Raw genomic sequence first — 17,983 nt, 5'->3', positions numbered from 1 at the left:
CTTTAACCCACAGAAAACATTTGCCGCATCATAAAACGGAAGATACGACAAAAAAGACCTAAGACAGTTGAGCAACTAGAATCCTACATTAGACAAGAATGGGTTAACATTCCTATCCCTAAACTTGAGCAACTTGTCTCCTCAGTCCCCAGACGTTTACAGACTGTTGTAAAGAGAAAAGGGGATGTCTCACAGTGGGAAACATGGCCTTGTCCCAACTTTTTTGAGATGTGTTGTCATGAAATTTAAAAATCACCTAATTTTTCTCTTTAAATGATACATTTTCTCAGTTTAAACATTTGATATGTCATCTTTGTTCTATTCTGAATAAAATATGGAATTTTGAAACTTCCACATCATTGCATTCCGTTTTTATTTACAATTTGTACTTTGTCCCAACTTTTTTGGAATCGGGGTTGTAGTTAACTTTGTAAAGCAGTCCTGATTTGTCCATATTTAGTGCACAACATATGGTGTGGTATGTGTGGGTGGGGCTTAATGGGGTGCGGTGTAGGGGCGGGAATTAGTTTTTCTGTTTTGCATGTTCAGGTTGCAGGAGAGGAAACTGCACAAAATATACTGTTACAGAAAAAAAAATCATTCAGATTAATGGAAAGTTTATCTTCATTATGAACAGTTCGATATGTGGAGGATGACAGACGTGTGACAGCTCTTGATTCTAACGCAAATTAAATTATGGTGTCACGTTACAGTGATCAGGGGAGTCATGTGATTGGGACACGAGATGCCTGGAGTCTGAACACGAGCGAAGTTTATAAAGTCAAAGATTTGCCTTCAACAAATGGACGTCGCTACTGATTAACAAATAATCATAAAAGATATAAAGACATACGTTACCTAGTACTGCTGTAGCGGCTCATGATAAATTAAAACAGACACGGTCATTTCACAGACCATGACGAGCTCGGAGTCGTTAAATCAGTTCTGTATGAATCCAATCTGCTCTGATAATAAACCAGACACATTGGGACAAAAACAGGGATTCGTTAGAATAAACACGTTTATTTGTTTGTTTATTGAAAGCCAGTGCAGAGCAAATCCAAGTCTCGGTCCAACAATGAGCTCAAACATCCAAATTAAACAGTGCTGGTGATAACGACATTCAGAGACAAAAGTGTTTTCAGTCACTGTGCAAAACAGGAAGCTTCACAACTTCACAACCTGTCAAAGCTGATGAATAAATCTGAAAAAGTCCGACCAATTTCAGGAACTCAGACATACAGATATTCAACAACCTTAAAAACTTCCACCAGTCTCTCTTTTTTTTTTTTTTTTAAAACGTCTAGCGAGATAGAAAATCAGTTTGATTTCATCAATCAGTTTAGTCCTAATTCTATAATTCAGTCACATTTCCATTTTTCTTCTACATCTCGACCGAAAGCGAGGCTGGTGAACGACTGAGTCAAACAGGTTTCATAAGGCTTTACATGTAACTATAAATAGATTTTTTTTAAAATAAACCCCACTGTTGTTCCTGTAGACATGGTCCATGTGTTGTATTCAGCTGGTACTTTTTTTTTTTTAAATACAAAATTCTGAAATCTTTCTACAGGAAAGTCGAATGTAATTTAACTGAAGGTTTAATAGCAGCCCTGTTCTCAGACTTCATTCTCAATATTTAAGACCATCGTGTGATTTGGACACATTTGAACAAAACAATAAAAAGAAATGAAAGCTCGTCAGAAGATTAAATTACAGCGTGCGCAAGATCTGTGCTGTGTGTTTTAAACATAACATAAAATGAGATGAGGATCCACAGTGTTGCTTAATCCAAGTCCTTGATATTAATGATTCTAATGATACTAATGATGTTAATTATTATTAATGATAATGTAACCTGCGCTGCTTTTCGTCATGTGGTTTTTACATCATGCAGCGTGACGTAGCCCTTAACTGTGTCTGTTTGACGCTCCTTTGATGGCATCATCTCGCATTCTTTTCAGAAATCAAAATAAACTTGTGTGTTTTTAACAACCTTTTTTAAATTTTGCAAAATGTTCAAACAGAAATGTGGAGGAATGAAATGGGAATTTGACTTCAGTAAAAAATATTCAAGAGTAAAAGAGCAAGTGGCAGTGAAGGGCCCGAGAAACTCCGCGCTACCAAATCTGGCATGAATCCAACAAACTGCCTCGGAGGAGAACGTCAAAATATAGCACGTGTCAAAATGCACAAAACCAAAAATAACTCACTTCCTGTTAAGTATGGCGAATACAAGGTACATTACAATTTTGTTTGTCTTGGGGCTCTCTACACACCTACCAAATCTGACATGGATAGGTGAAACTATATACCAGGCAAAAGTCTCAATGACGTGGGGGCGCTATGGAGTCCCCCAGACACACCCAGGGCCAAGCATCTATCCCTGAGTACCAGTGGCCAGGACTGATGGGTGTATCAAATTTCATGAGTTTTCACCCATGGGAACCAACTCAAAGTCTTGAAGAAAATGAATAATAATAATAAGAAGAAGAAGAAGAATCCTTAGAAAAACAATAGGGCCTTGCACCTTGGTGCAGCGCCCTCTGGTGACTGGACACGAATAAACCTTACGTTCTTGTTTTTAATCATCAAACTCAAACGAGTTGCTCAGGTCTGTGAAAGGATATGATGTGTGTATATGAAGAAGAGAGAATGAGATAATGAGATGGTTCTGGGGTTTGTGTAACAGACTCGTTAACCTTGCATCGTTTTAATCAGATATGCTTAAGAGAAGTTTTGTTACACATTCAACTTTGTGAAAATGTTCTGATGAAAGCAAATATAAGTTACAGTGAAAAATGAGTTATGGTGCAGTTTGACTTCTCCACTGAATTACACTCGGAGAAACTGGGGTGATTTTAATCGGCCTGTTCCCCCACCCCACCCCCCGCCCGACTTTGTTTAATTGTTTTGACTGAAACGACACAGTTCTTACAGAGTTACTCAGATCTATGTGCGTAAATGAGGAATGCAACATCAGGACTCATACATTCATCAACAACCTCAAGGTTTAGTGGAATCACTTGACAGGAGCGAATCCCACCCGGTCGTTGTCTCTGTCGAAGACGGTGTAGAAACGGCCAATAAAGACATCACCCAGGATCCAGAGAGGACCAGCAGGGGGCGGTATGTCCATCGCCATGAACCCAGACACACACATGCTCACGCCCACCTGTGTGGACTGAACCGAGAGAGGAAGTCATGGGGGTTTAGTTCACTGCAGCAACATTCTGAACTTTGTATCTAAAGTCATTCATGACTGTAAGTCCAGACCACGCCTTCGCCAGATTGATCAGGAAACTTTCAGACGCAGCTCTTCAGATCAAACAGAAACTACAGTATGACAGTGTAAATAGAGCAAAAACAGGAAGTGTGTTACCTTAAAGATGTAGTCGTTTCCAGTCAGGTTGAACATCCTCCCTCCCAGATTGAAGGAAACCACCGGCAGTGAGGGAATTTTACTGCAGCTAATCCAGTACTACAGAGAGAGGAAGGGTCATTTAGTTTCCCTGTCTCGTCTTCTACGTGTACAGTTACCCCCTCGACTCCTCCCATCAACATCCTTGACTCCTCCCATCAACACTGACATCGTTTATTGTCAGAAAATGAGAAACAGTGCAACCAGAAATGACGAAGAGAGGACGATTAACACACACAGTGTAGAAGCTTAAACCTGCGTCCACACGAACAGTCACTCGTGTCTCTTACAGTTTGCCTCGTGTGGGCGTGGCCTGGACAGCCTTTTTTTTAAACTCATCTGTCCATAAGGCCGATGAGCTGTTGCCATGGTATGGCATCCGTCGTCCACAGTTCAGTTAAATCGTATCTCCTCTGTCGATTCACCACGGAGTTCCGATTCCAACTGTTTTGTTTGAAAGAACTCATCACTCCGCACAAAACTTGGTCGTTGTTTTGTCAAATTTTTTTCTAACAAGTTACTAATTAGGCCAAATTAATGAATTTTCCAGGCCTCTCACTAGAATTGTATCTCCTCTCTGATTTCTCATCCGATTTCAGTTCTGATCGCTGTTTTGGGTCAGCAGTCCTGTATGGAGAACTGAGTACTGGCAAGAGGAAATGTGGAGGTCAGAAACTGAGATACAAGGATGTCCTCAAAAGACACATGAAGAGTGCTGGAGTGGATGACTTCACTTGGGAAAGGCAGGCCCTTGACCGAGGAAAATGGTGTTGCACCATCAAGAAGGCAAAGAATGCAGTGGAAGAGAAAAGAAGAAAAAGACTACATCCAGGCTCATGAGAGATGGCATACCGTTGCGACTAATTCAGACTTCATCTGCCCCAGTTGCCAGAGGCTGTGCCGATCAAAGACAGGTCTCATGGCCCACATGCGTTCCTGCATCACCTAACAACGAGTCATCATTGAAACGATGGACGGCCAAATAATAATAAAAAAAATAATAATGATCGATGTTTTGGGTCGATCTTCCCTCAGGGAACAAAACTTGATCATCTGTTTGTTGATTTTCCTGTTGTAAACACTTTGTTTACCACTATTTTTAGTTAAACCGTGTCTCCTCCCTCAGCTCCCGATGGATTTCAGTTCTGATTGTTTTATTTAAAAGAACTCAACCTTCTGCACAACACTTGGTCATTGTATTGTCAATTTATTCCTAACAAATCAGTCATTAGGTCACTTAACACATTTCCTTCTGACTAGAATTGTCTCTCGTCTCTCATTTATCATGCGAATTCAGTTCTGATCAGGGCTTTGAACCAGAATTTTCTTCCTATTGGTTCGTTCCGAACAGAAACGGAATTTTAACGTTTCCGGTTTTGGGTTCCACGATTAAATAGACGTTCCCGAACCGGTTAGAACAAAAAAATTTCGTTCCCGGAACGGTTAATTACGTTCCCTGTCAGCTGTTTAACAAATGGCTATAAAATTATGTCTCTGTCTCATCCAGCTTAAGCCAAATGTAGGCTAATTCTATTACAACCTTCATTAAATAAGACAAGAAATAATTCGAAACAATTATTATTTCAAATGTTGGTGATTTGGATTCTCAGTATGTCTTCCCATCTACACAAACAGAAAAAGTGCCAAAAATGAAAGAGAATTCGTTTAGTGTGTTACCAAAGGCTAGTCAGGCCCTATGCATTGATAGGCTAACAGAGGTTAATGTCATTTAATGTTCGCGAGCCTCTCATTAACGTGGACAAATATATTGATATCGTGTTTGAAATTGACGTTTTTGAATAACGATAGACTGCAATATTTACCTCTTATTTAAGATGTGGAGACGTGATAGTCCACCCTCCCGCTCTCTCCATTCAGTCAGCGAACGTCACACAGGAAGTGAACCCCAGCAGGTCATAGAAACTTGCGCAGGAGAAGAATGACTTTTTTATTTGTAGGCTACAGAAACTTTGAGGAACGAAATAAAAACCGGTATTAACCGGTTACCATTATTTTTAATAAGCATTTCTGTTCCGGAGCATAAAAAATAATAAAGTTTCTGGTTTCGTTTCTGTTCCATGTGAAATAGAAAAAGTTCCCAGTTTTCGTTTTCGTTCCTTGAACCGGTTCAAAGCCCTGGTTCTGATCAATGTTTTGGGTCGATCTTCCCTCGGGGAACAAAACAATCCTTTGTTGATGTTCCTGTTGTGAACAGTTTGTCGTAGAGGTTGGTCCTCTCTCTCTCTCACATCGTCACATTTCAGTTCTGTTTGATGTTTTGGTCGTCATGGTCATTCTGATGGCAGGGCAGATGAGTTACTACATCCTTGACGTTCTGGTTTTAAGTTCTGATAAGAAACATTATTCATCAGCCAAAGTATACAGCCAACAACCGACTGCACCGCTACACCATTGAAACACAACACTCCTGCAAAAAAGCCTATTTATCTTTGATGCGCACTCGGCTTCATGCTAGCTTTCTCAGATCAGATTAGCAAAGCGAGTTGACTGTACTAGCTACATACACTCACCTCCGCAACTTCCTCCTCATGTCTCTATTCATATTTAATGAGAGTTAAAAGATAAGTGCAAGCATGGTTTCATTTTAAGATGCTATTGTTTTTGTTGTATAAATGGGAATTAGTCGCAGGTAGGAAGTAAAGTTGCGAGTAGGAAACTGGGGGAAAAAATCGTATGCACACGCATCATACGATCAGTCTGAGGAATCACATCACTTGGATTTGTTGCTTATTTTCTCTGTTATTCCCAAAATTAATAGAATGACACTGCAATGATGTATGACATGGGAGTATGTGTCGGCACTCACCTCCCCCATGATCAGAGGGACGGCCCCAATGGCTTTGTTCAGAGCTCGAATCTCCTCCACCGGCCCCGTGATCAAGGACGTTCCCGTGTCAACAATCGCCTGGCAACCAGCCTTACACAGTGTCAGTGTGCTTCCCACCTCCACTCTGCATCCACACACACCATCAACACACACACACACACACACACACACGAGGTTGCTCTCACATTCTTTGTGCAATAATACAGGGAGTGGACTTTTTTTTTTTTTTTAAAGTTCACAAAGCTCTTTTTGTTTTTTACCTCCTGGCTAATAAAGTCACAGTTCAGGGGTCCAAGAGAAAAACCAATATAGACGACATGAACGTGAAGCTCAGTGGGAAAACGAAATGACCTGAAAACAGTCCAATGTTGCTGTAACTTACAATGACAGCATGTGTTTGTGTTTGGGACATTCAGCAGGATGTGAGGTGATGTCCAATCTTTATTCCATCTGTATTAATAAGACTGAAGAGCATTGTCATGGTTACCGTGTGTGTGTGTGTGTGTGTGTCTCAGATTAGCCTTTCAGAAAAGTGAACCAGACAGCACTTTTTCATAAAAATAAAAATTTAAAAAAAAAAACGTAAAAGCAGTGTGAGACAGCTGTGTGTGTTTTGGGAAGTGAGGACATTTTGTTTGGTCCTCACTTCTTCAAAGGGCTGTGTGAGGGTGAAGGCTGAAGTTTAGGGTTCAGGTTAGAATGAAGATAAGGGGCGGGGTTAAGGGGTAGGGTTAGTGTAAAGGGCGGGGTAGGCACTAAGGTGAGATGGTTAAAGTTTGGGTAAGAGGTAAGGGAATGTATTATGTCATTGGGTCCCCACAATGATAGATCTACAAGATTGTGTGTGGTGCATGATCACTTCTTACGCGTCCATCTTGATCTGCCAGTACGCTTTACGGGTGACGTTGAGGTAGTGAAGATCTCCTTCAAAATACTGCTGATCAAAACCACCCAACATCAGCTCCCCTCCAAGCTCCGCTTCAGGGTCCCTACACACACACACACACACACACACAGTTCAGTCCACATATGAAATGTGTGCACCAGAAAAAGCAGAAGTGCAAGGTGTGGTGAGTCATGACGAATGTTTAGAGGAAGACCTTTTTTTGCTTTTGAAGAGAAAAACAGAACTTAAACACAGTGAGCTCATCTATAAAACACTCCTGAGAATGAAATAAATGTCATGTGGGAGGTGAAAGGCCAACAAATGTTTAGTGTTATTAAGCATTTATTGAGCAAAATTAAAAAAGGAAGTAACGACTGGAAGAAATTGCAAAAACGATGGCGCTGGAAATCAAACTGCCACACCCTGCAGTCATACAACCAACCATGTGATACCTGTTACCTCGAGGTTGGATTATCGTAACACCTTACTGTCTGCTGCACTGATTACAAAACACTACTATTGACCTATAAAGCACTGAATGGTCTTGTACCATAGTACCTGAACAAACTTCTGGTCCTTTATGACCTGCCACACCTACTTAGATCAAAAGGTGCAGGACATTTGTTGGTACCTCATATAGTAAAGGCTATATCAGAAGGCAGAGCCTTTTCTTACAAGGCCCCACATTTATGGAACAGTAGTGTTTGGGACTCAGACACGGTCTCAGTGTTTAAGTCTTGGCTGAAGTTTAGTGAAACCTTCTGTAAATTGTTTTTTTTTTTAATTAGATAAAGGAGCAGATCTGGGCGTAGAGTGTTTTGGTAAACTGGGATGTTTGGATACTGTTGTCCTAAAGAAAAAATAAAGACATCCTTTTGTATTGAAACATAAAACGAAACAAAACTAACTCAACCCAACCCCAGAGCGCAGCAACCAGATACAAGACCCAGCAAATCCCAAAGCACACACAAACGAAGTCGGCTTCTGGAGCAGATCCTCTGCTTCAGCCAATCACACACATTAATGTGAATAATGTTTTTTAGCTGAAAGCATCAAACCAGAGATGAAATGAGCTACAGGGTGAAAGAGATTTGCTGAGAAAACTACAAGTTCTCACCAGCTTTTCATTGTACTTCGTATTGTCTCTGGTCTGATTAGCGCACTGATAAAAATAAACGATGGAAATGAAATGTTTAAAGAAGACCGTGTTTCTTCATCATCTTTAAAACATACCCACTTTGATGACCACGAGTTGGCCTGTGGTTAGCGTGTCCACCTCTTGACCAGGAGATTGTGAGTTGTACTCACGGTCAGGTCATACCAAATACCATCATAAAAATGGTACATACTGCCATCTGGTGAGGCGCCGCGATATAGATTTGAGCAGGAAGTCAAACTCTCGTGGTTACTAGAGGACCCACCCCTCACTGTTACCCTAGCTGTGTAATAGGCGAAGGGCCGAAGGCTATAGAAGCAGAGATTTGTGCCACCCAATGCACCTTAAAGGCCTGGTTAATACTGGGATGGGAGACTGCCTGGGAAGACCAGGTTCTGGCACAGGAAGGACTTAGACTTGACTTTTGACCCATTTCAACTTTTTTGAATTATCATCGTGAATTAATCTTTAAGCATTAAAACAACAGCCATCTCTGTTCAGTTGTGTTTGTCGCTTATCTGGATCTATACAAGTGAGGACTTGATCAGGATCCTGACCACACCCAGAAGGCAGAGTGAAATCAGACCTGTTGATGTAGAAGGAGAAGACATTCTGCTGCAGTAGTTTGCCAGCCATGATGGAGTCGAACACGGGTCGGACTTTTCCCACTGACAGGATCGGGTATGCCATGCCGAGCACGCCATCGAACCTTGCTAGGGCAAACACCAAGCCCGGCTGCTTCACCGCCTCACCGAACATCTGATTCTGGACACTCAGACCTGCCACCTGCGCAAACACACACACACAAATTATATACCAGTTTTAATAGCGATTAAACATGTTAAACACATTCCATCTGAATGTAGGACGCTCACCACGACTGTGTCCTGACTGAAGAAACCCACCAGACTTCCTCTGCCATATTGAATGGAGAACTCGGTACCATTCTCTACATAAGTACTTGACTTCTTCGAGTCATAACGATGGTGGAGCCCTGAGAGAGAGAGAGAATTTATTCCTTTAGATGACAATAATTCTGTCAGAACTCTTTTGTGGACTGAGTTATGCCGTGTCCTGCAGAGATCTGCCCTGTTTACTCACAGCAGGCCAGATCAAAGAAGGAGCAGTGGATGGAGGGAACCCACAGGTTGGAGGAGCCGGTGTCGAACAGGACGTTGAACTCCTGCGGCGGAGTCCCAATGCTGATCGTGCCAAAATACTGAGCCTGAGAACATTACAGGAACATTCAGTACAAGTTCATGACTCTTCTATAACATCACATCCCCAAACCGTGGGTGGTACAAGAGAGCAACTGGACTTGCTTGAAGATTCTTGAAGACGTTTCACCTCTCATCCAAAAGGCTTCTTCAGTTCTGTCTGACTAATAGGGAGTACCAGGTATTATCGCTGAGGAGACCGGTCATGAAAGTTTCTAAGGACAGGAGCATGGATGCACCATGGGCTCACTGGTGTCCCCTATTGTGGCCAATCTATACATGGAGGAAGTGGAACATAAAGCTTTGACCACTTTTTCAGGAGTTGCTCCCAGCCACTGGTTCAGATATGTGGATGACACCTGGGTTAAAATCAAAACCCATGAGGTGGAAGCCTTCTCTAAGCACATCAATGCAATGGATATCAACATCAATTTCACTCGGGAGGATATCAGTGGGAATAATCTAGCCTTCTTGGATTGTGATGTACACATTAGACAAGACAGAAGCCTTAGCATCAAGGTCTACCGGAAACCCACACACACAGACCAGTACCTACTCTTTGACACTCACCACCCACTGGAACACAAATTGGGGGTCATTAGGACCTTGCAACACAGGGTTCAGAAAATTCCTACAACGGTAGAGGGAAAGAGAAGGAGCAAAATCACATCAAGAAAGCACTTCAGAACTGCAGGTATCCCAACTGGGCTTTCTTCAAGAGCAGAAAAAGGAACATAACAGACAAGGAGGATAACAGAAACGAATGCAAGAACATTGTCATTCCCTACATTTCTGGTCTATCTGAGAAACTCAGGAGGATCTTCTATAAACACAACATTCCAGTACATTTCAGACCCAGCAACACCCTGAAGCAGAAACTGGTCCACCCTAAGGACAGAATAGCCAGACACAAACAGGACAATGTAGTGTATGCAATTCAGTGCAGTGAGGAATGCACGGACTCATATATTGGGGAAACAAAACAACCGCTTCACAGGTGCATGGCTCAACACAGGAGAGCCAGTTCCTCAGGCCAGGACTCTGCTGTCTATCTTCATCTTAACAACAAAGGACACTCATTTCAGGATTGCAACGTACGCATTTTAGCCAGAGAGGATCGTTGGTATGAGCGAGGAGTTAAAGAAGCCATTTTTATCAACCTGGAACAGCCATCACTGAACAGAGGTGGTGGTCTAAGACATCATTTATCAGCCATCTACAATGCAGTCCTTGGCACACTTCCCAGACAACTGAATGCACACCAAAATCCAGCTGTTTTCAGTGACTCACAGGAGGACAGAGAGAACCAACAACCCACTGATCACCCCAACGACTCTCTAGGCCGTTCACATCCAGCCCCCAGTGACCCACACCAACAGGATGACTCAACGACACCTTAGGATTGCTTTTCATCCATGAGAGGATAAATACCTGATACTCCCTATTAGTCAGACAGAACTGAAGAAGCCTTTCAGATGAGAGGTGAAACATCTTCAAGAATCTTCAAGCAAGTCCAGTTGCTCTCTTTTACCACCCACAGTTTACTATGACCTGGATGACTGAGAATCTTCACAGACATCATGTCCCCAAGAGTTCCTGTTCCACAGCAATTTATTAACAATTATACAATTTTACTAAGTAAAGAATGACATGTTATACATTTTATCCATTTATAGTTACAGGTACCATGAGTTGGCCTAGTGGTTAGTGTGTCTACCTCTCGATCAGGAGCTCATAAGTTTTACTTGCAGTTGGGTCATAGCAAAGAGCATCAAAAAAACAAATGGTTCCTACTGCCATCTGGCAAGTCACGCTGCAATACAGATGCGAGTGGAGAGTCAAGCTCTCGCAGTTACCAGAGGACCTGCCCCCCCCACTGTAACCCTAGCTGTATAGGCAAGAGTCCGAGGGCTACAGAAGCAGAGATTGGTGCCACCCAATGCGCCTAAGGGCCTGGTTAGTACTGGGACAGGAGATTGCCTGGGAAGACCAGGTTCTGGCATGGGAAGGACTTTGACTTTTTTGATAGTTACCGGTAATGTTCTGTGAAATGAGTTAATTCCTGTTCTCTCATATGTCATAACAGCTATAAACAATTGCTCCCTTACCAGCCTCGTCACATCATGTGACTGAGGAACTGCAAAGAAGCATGAACTCCTCTGTCCTAAAGATATGAGTTCCAGCTTCACCTATGTTATAGAGCTCTGACACTGGAGACTTCTTCCATCAGTGTTACACAAACACATCTCTCCTTACTTTTAGAAAACTTCACCATATCAACGATTACACACATTCTTAATCAGTTTATTCAGAACATCTGCTGTTCATGCCCCTGTGAACGAACTGTTACTATAGAAACGATAACGGATCGGAACGAGCGCATTAATATAAACCTGCACGACTGTCGGAGCTGCTGTTGTAGAGAATTAATCAAGAACTCCCGTGTTGCAGTGTAATATTAGTAATATATATCTGATAGCAAAGCTCCATACTTAAGAGACTATGGTAAAGTATCAGCATGATTTTTGGTGGCTTTTGCAGCTGTACGACGACCGTACATACAATCGACGTCTGAGTACCACCACAAGGAGTCTGATCATAAGTGCAAGGCAACATATCTCAAACACTTGACCACCGGACAATGAAATTTGTATCTTTATTTACATAAGATAGATGGGTTTTTATCCAGCGCTTATTAATTTGCTCTAGCAGTGCTGGCACAACGTGTTACTTTCACTCAGGATATTTCTACTTTATTATTATTATTATTATTATTATTATTATTATTATTCTCCTAATGTTTTTAGGATGCTATTTCTCCCTCAGTTTTCAACCAATCACCAAATTTCACATGAAGAATACTACCTCTGGGTTGAATTATGCTGCTATGACTTTTGGTGCTGATCTGGATCACGGAACCAGAATGATCCATGAAAAACGAGATCTTTTCTTCACTAAGCATCATTCTCTATCTATAGGGTACAGTGACCAGACATTCTGGTTTGTAAGAGTGAGCATAAATCACTGTGACTTTAGTCACCGTCTCTATCTAGTTTTTAATTTACTTTTTAAAAAATAAAGTGGGATTATTTACTAACACATTTTACACTCATTGGGACTCCGCTTTTCAGCAGCACCTCATTATATAATATATAAAAATCTGACTGGGTGTAAGAGCAATGTCCAGGTCACTGTGAAGACATTTTATATTATACCCCTTTTCCACATTGACACAGTTCTCTGAGGTCTTAATGAGTTCTTCAGAACACATCCCCTTTAAAGGAGCTACTGCCTCCAGGAAACACTGAAATGCTGCTCAAAATAAAACTTTATTAGCGGTGTCGTTCAGGAGTTTTGGTCAAGGTGTTGCTTACGTCCATGAAGTTCGAGAGTTTCTCCACAGGAAACTGAGCAGTGTCCGTGCTCCACTCCACATCACTACCTTCCTCAGCCCATGATTTCAGCTGGCCCTGAGCGAGAGCATCATCGATCAGCGTGCGGCGTACAGAGTTCACCCGCTGCAGAGGAATCCTGAAATACATCCAGTGAGAACACTTTCTTGTGACATGACCAAATAAATATCAATATCATAATGTCATAACATCACGATACACTTTTACAGATCATTATCACCGTAACTTCTTACTTAATCACTGGACAAAGTAACAGGATAGAAATAAAAATAGGTTTTTTTTCAAATTTCCCTCCTTTTCATCAGGAAACACTATCGTTTTTGTAAAAGCTGGAGAAAAATCACTGAAGGCTGTTGGCGCTTTGTTAGCAAAAGTGATTGTGTTACTGATTGTACAGATGTGTTTGAGACGTGTGATGTGATAATTATCACATTGACCTAATTTATAAATTAGCTGATTATGTTTAGATGCACTACACACACACACACACTACTAAATCACTATGCCATGTTGTCCCACTCTTGTTGTCTCGGGGTCGACTGATGATTATTGGCCCAGCTGATAAACTGAGCCGATTATCAGAATCGGCGCTTAAACTTGTTTTCTTGTTGATAAGTGGGGTTTTTTGGGGTTTTTTTTAAATGCATTCACATCTCTGATGGAACCATAATAAAAATCCCCAAAAAAAACCCACACTTATATTAAAAAAAAAAAAATACTGTAGTGAACAACGTGTCGAGTAAATCCAATCAACCAGGCTTTTTTTCAGTAATGTTGGATTAAACGTTTTTTTCAGAATTTAATTTTTTTTTTTCATCATTTGTGAGAAATGAAGCAGAATCTGCATTTGGTTCTTTATTGAAAGGGAAGAACATGTCAAGGTCAAACAATTTGGCAAGAAGCACCATAAACTCGATCATACAATTTCACTCCTCAGGATGGCGAATGTCATCAATATACGTTAGTACATTACAGGCATTTGGCAGACACTATTATCCAGAGCCAAGCTGACCTAATGGTTAGCATTTCTGCCTCTTGACCAGGAGATTGTGAGTTCTACTCATGGTCAGGTCATACCAAAGACCATCATAAAAATGGTACCTACTGGCATCTGGCAAGGTGCTGCAATACAGATGTGAGTGGGGAGTCAAACTCTTGTGGTTACCAGAGCATCCCACACTGTACAATAAGTGAGAGGCTGAGGGCTATAGAAGCGGAGATCGGCATCGCCCAGTGAGCCTTAAGGGTAGTATCTCACTGGGCTGCGATAGCTTGCGACAAATTGCGAACGTCATTCGCGAGAGAGTTTCAAAAGAGTCTTGAAACATTCGTGGGGCTTCTAAATTTCCTCGCATGAGTCGCAAAGTGTCGCTCCTTCGTTGCTGAAATTTTGAACATGTTCAAAAAATTTGTGTGACAAAATTTCTCTCAAAATAGCCGCAAATGCATCGCTGGTGTCGCAAAGCTGTCGCAAACCCTTCTCAAGTCAGTTTCCATGAGACAGGAAGTGCAAGTTCTTCAGCCAGTATCTTACTGGGCTGCGATAGTCTGCGACACAACAATTGCGATAAAATATGTGAATATCAATTCAGTGTGATTCCAAATGAAAATTGTCTCTAATTCGTATATTTTATCGCAATTGTTGTGTCTCCAACTAGTCGCAGGCTGTCGCAGCCAAGTGAGATACTGACTAAAGGGTCTAGTTAGTACTGGGACAGGAGACTGCCTGGGAAGACCAGGTTCTGGCACGGGAGGGACTTTGACTTCTCCAGAGTTATGTACAACAGGCCCAGAGCAGCTGGGGGTTTGGTGCCTGGCTCAAGGGCACTTCAGCCATTCCTGCTGGTCCAGGGAACTGAACCAAAGAAGGAAAGAAAGCACAACTTTATTCATCACACACTTGTGAAATTTCCTCTCTGCATTTAACCCATCTGAAGCAGTGAACACACACATGCGCACACACACATACATACCCAGAGCAGTGGGCAGCCATGCTCACAGCACCCAGGGAGCAGTTGGGCGTTAGAATAGAATAGAATGCTTTTATTGTCACTGCACAAATGTACAACAAGATTTAATTCATCACGGGAGAGCAAAGCCGCTGCATACGCACGCGCCGCCACTCTTGGGCACTTCAGCCCAAGGCCGTCCTATGTTAACCTAACTGCATGTCTTTGAACTGTGGGGGAAACCCACACAGACACGGGGAGAACATGCAAACTCCATACAGAAAGGCCCTCGCCGGCCGCTTCTTGCTGTGAGGCGACCGTGCTAACCACTACACCACCATGCCGCCCAAGTGACCAGTGACCTTCTGGTCCCAAAGCTGCTCCTCTAACCATTAACCATGGAAGTGAAAATATTGTTAGCAAAGAACTGAATTCCAGCATTAACTTTATGGTAAATGAATACCAGCCCTAAATATCAGCCATCCGTATCCTTGATTACTAAGAAATCAGACAACCTGCAGAGCCGTCAGGTTTAAACTGTGACTGATTCAATCCATTATATAGTCAACAATACTATATATAAACACTGGAGGATTTTCAATTTCCAGAAAGACAAATTACAGACCTCTGACTCCTGGATTGTCTCTGATTTTAATGTACGCCATTATGGTGCATCTCGGTGTGGAACTGATACTGTTGAGGCTGCTGACACCTGACTGCACTTTGAGTTAACTCTAGGAGATGAACGTTACAGTTACTTCCTCATTTATGAAGAAAACAAAAACAGGAGCGAGGAAGGACAAAATGAAATCATGTCTGCAGACCAAGGCTCACTTTTCAGTGAAAGATCCGAAAACGAAACTTATTTGAAGGAAAAAAAGACAGGAAACTGTGAGTCAAGGGCCTGACCAGGCTGCTTCACTGCTCAGAACGTCCTCAGAATCTGTCCCATAAAACACAAAATGTCAAAGTGCAAATAAAGAAAGCACGCATTCTGGTGTGAATGAGATCTTGCACAAGCAGGCTTTGTGTTTTAATCCCAAACACATGATGCATTAATCAGAGTGAACACACAGAGACCCAGAAACAACTTCTAACCTCTTTACCACTTTATTAGTTTTATTTCCTTCTCAGAAACACAGCAATCATCAACAGAACTAAACCTCAAGACCTCATGGATCATCTGCACACACACACACACACACTGAGTGTTTAAATAAATAAATACAAATTAAAACAGAAAGTATGTGTATTTATTATTGTTACCTGATTATAGCATCACTGCTGCTGACAAACAGCACAAAGCCCAGAATCAAAATCAGCCCGAGATTCTTCATGATTTCCGCCAGCAAACTCAGCGCACTCGACTTTCCAGCTGTGACTCTCTCTCTCTCTCTCTGTGTGTGTGCGACTGAACGCTTCCGTTAGTTCCGCCGCTTCGGAAAACTTCGGAACCTCTCGGCTGTTTCCGGTGACGTCAGAGCTGATTGATCACGATCAAAGCATCTCGCTTCTGATGTCAATCAAAGCCCAGCGGTGCCGCCACATCTCACTGCATTAGTGCTTTCAAATAGCAAAGAAATATCCCATAACGTTCTTACAGAGCATTTTTAACATAGTTACTGGGAGACCAAATGGTCTCCCAGTGGCCAGATTTGGTCTCCTAGTCAATGCCAAACCAGCTTCACTGGGAGACCAAATTTTAAACCAAGTTCTCATCTCATCTCATTATCTCTAGCCGCTTTATCCTGTTCTACAGGGTCGCAGGCAAGCTGGAGCCTATCCCAGCTGACCACGGGCGAAAGGCGGGGTACACCCTGGACAAGTCGCCAGGTCATCACAGGGCTGACACATAGACACAGACAACCATTCACACTCACATTCACACCTACGCTCAATTTAGAGTCACCAGTTAACCTAACCTGCATGTCTTTGGACTGTGGGGGAAACCGGAGCACACATCTCACTGCATTAGTGCTTTCAAATAGCAAAGAAATATTCCATAACGTTCTTACAGAGCATTTTTAACATAGTTACTGGGAGACCAAATGGTCTCCCAGTGGCCAGATTTGGTCTCCTAGTCAATGCCAAACCAGCTTCACTGGGAGACCAAATTTTAAACCAAGTTCTCATCTCATCTCATTATCTGTAGCCGCTTTATCCTGTTCTACAGGGTCACAGGCAAGCTGGAGCCTATCCCAGCTGACTACGGGCGAAAGGCGGGGTACACCCTGGACAAGTCGCCAGGTCATCACAGGGCTGACACATAGACACAGACAACCATTCACACTCACATTCACACCTACGGTCAATTTAGAGTCACCAGTTAACCTAACCTGCATGTCTTTGGACTGTGGGGGAAACCGGAGCACCCGGAGGAAACCCACGCGGACACGGGGAGAACATGCAAACTCCACACAGAAAGGCCCTCGCCGGCCACGCGGCTCGAACCCGGACCTTCTTGCTGTGAGGTGACAGTGCTAACCACTACACCACCGTGCCGCCCTTAAACCAAGTTATGTCTTATCATTTGGTTCAATCAGTTGCAATTAATTAACCAAGTACCATGTAAGTATACATTTAACAAGGAAAACGAAGATCTATGTTATAAGATATACACACAAGATCATGTTGGTTAAGAGAAACAGAACTAAAATTTGGTTACTGAGATGGCTGAAGTCAGAATCCAATGTCATTACTGTGTAACTTTGAGTGTCTTTGACATAACATTTGTGCTTGGTAATTGCTCTTGATAGCTGTGTAGTCACTGTAGTGTGTTTGTCTGTATGGTGATTGGTGAACCACTTTGCATCACAGAATATGCCGCAGAGGTGCAGCCGCATGGACTCTGGGGCCTGTGATTGCATTGCCCAGACCAGTTGGTCTCCTAGTGGAAAATCCTTAAAAAATGCTCTGCGTTCTTAGGTGGCACAGTGGTCAGCACTGTCATGGCACAGGTTCTGGGTTCGAGCCCAGTGGCCGACAAGGTGCTTTCTGTGTGGAATTTGTATGTTCTCCCCGTGTCTGTGTGGGTTTCCTCCAAGTCAAGTTTATTTGTAAAGTGCTTTTAACAATAAACATTGTCGCAAAGCA

The 17,983-nt window shown here is 42.4% G+C and overlaps 1 protein-coding gene across 1 annotated transcript; it reads right to left on the bottom strand.

Moving 5' to 3' along the window:
- Positions 1-1,003: 1,003 nt before the first annotated feature.
- napsa (napsin A aspartic peptidase) lies at positions 1,004-16,314 on the bottom strand. The gene is made up of 9 exons (XM_060904273.1): positions 16,157-16,314; positions 12,903-13,059; positions 9,413-9,536; positions 9,187-9,305; positions 8,898-9,097; positions 7,136-7,258; positions 6,249-6,393; positions 3,383-3,481; positions 1,004-3,184 (listed from the first exon to the last, which is right to left on the bottom strand). Exons 1-9 carry the CDS (start codon positions 16,225-16,227, stop codon positions 3,023-3,025), a joined length of 1,200 nt encoding a protein of 399 aa, XP_060760256.1. The 5' UTR covers positions 16,228-16,314; the 3' UTR covers positions 1,004-3,022.
- Between the last annotated feature and the right edge of the window lie 1,669 nt (positions 16,315-17,983).

The sequence above is a fragment of the Neoarius graeffei genome, chromosome 22 (assembly GCF_027579695.1).
Source record: "Neoarius graeffei isolate fNeoGra1 chromosome 22, fNeoGra1.pri, whole genome shotgun sequence".
Taxonomy (NCBI): domain Eukaryota; kingdom Metazoa; phylum Chordata; class Actinopteri; order Siluriformes; family Ariidae; genus Neoarius; species Neoarius graeffei.
The sequence above is the reverse complement of the archived record's forward strand: the minus strand, read 5'-3'. Positions and strand labels throughout refer to the sequence as shown.

Coding starts and splice junctions, on each gene's coding strand:
- napsa (XM_060904273.1), bottom strand. CDS start 16,227: ATGAAGAATCTCGGGCTGATTTTGATTCTGGGCTTTGTGCTGTTTGTC. Junction 9,098..9,186: donor TCAGTCAGGACACAGTCGTG/GTGAGCGTCCTA, acceptor GTGTTTGCGCAG/GTGGCAGGTCTGAGTGTCCA. Junction 6,394..7,135: donor TGGCAGATCAAGATGGACGC/GTAAGAAGTGAT, acceptor GTGTGGATGCAG/AGTGGAGGTGGGAAGCACAC.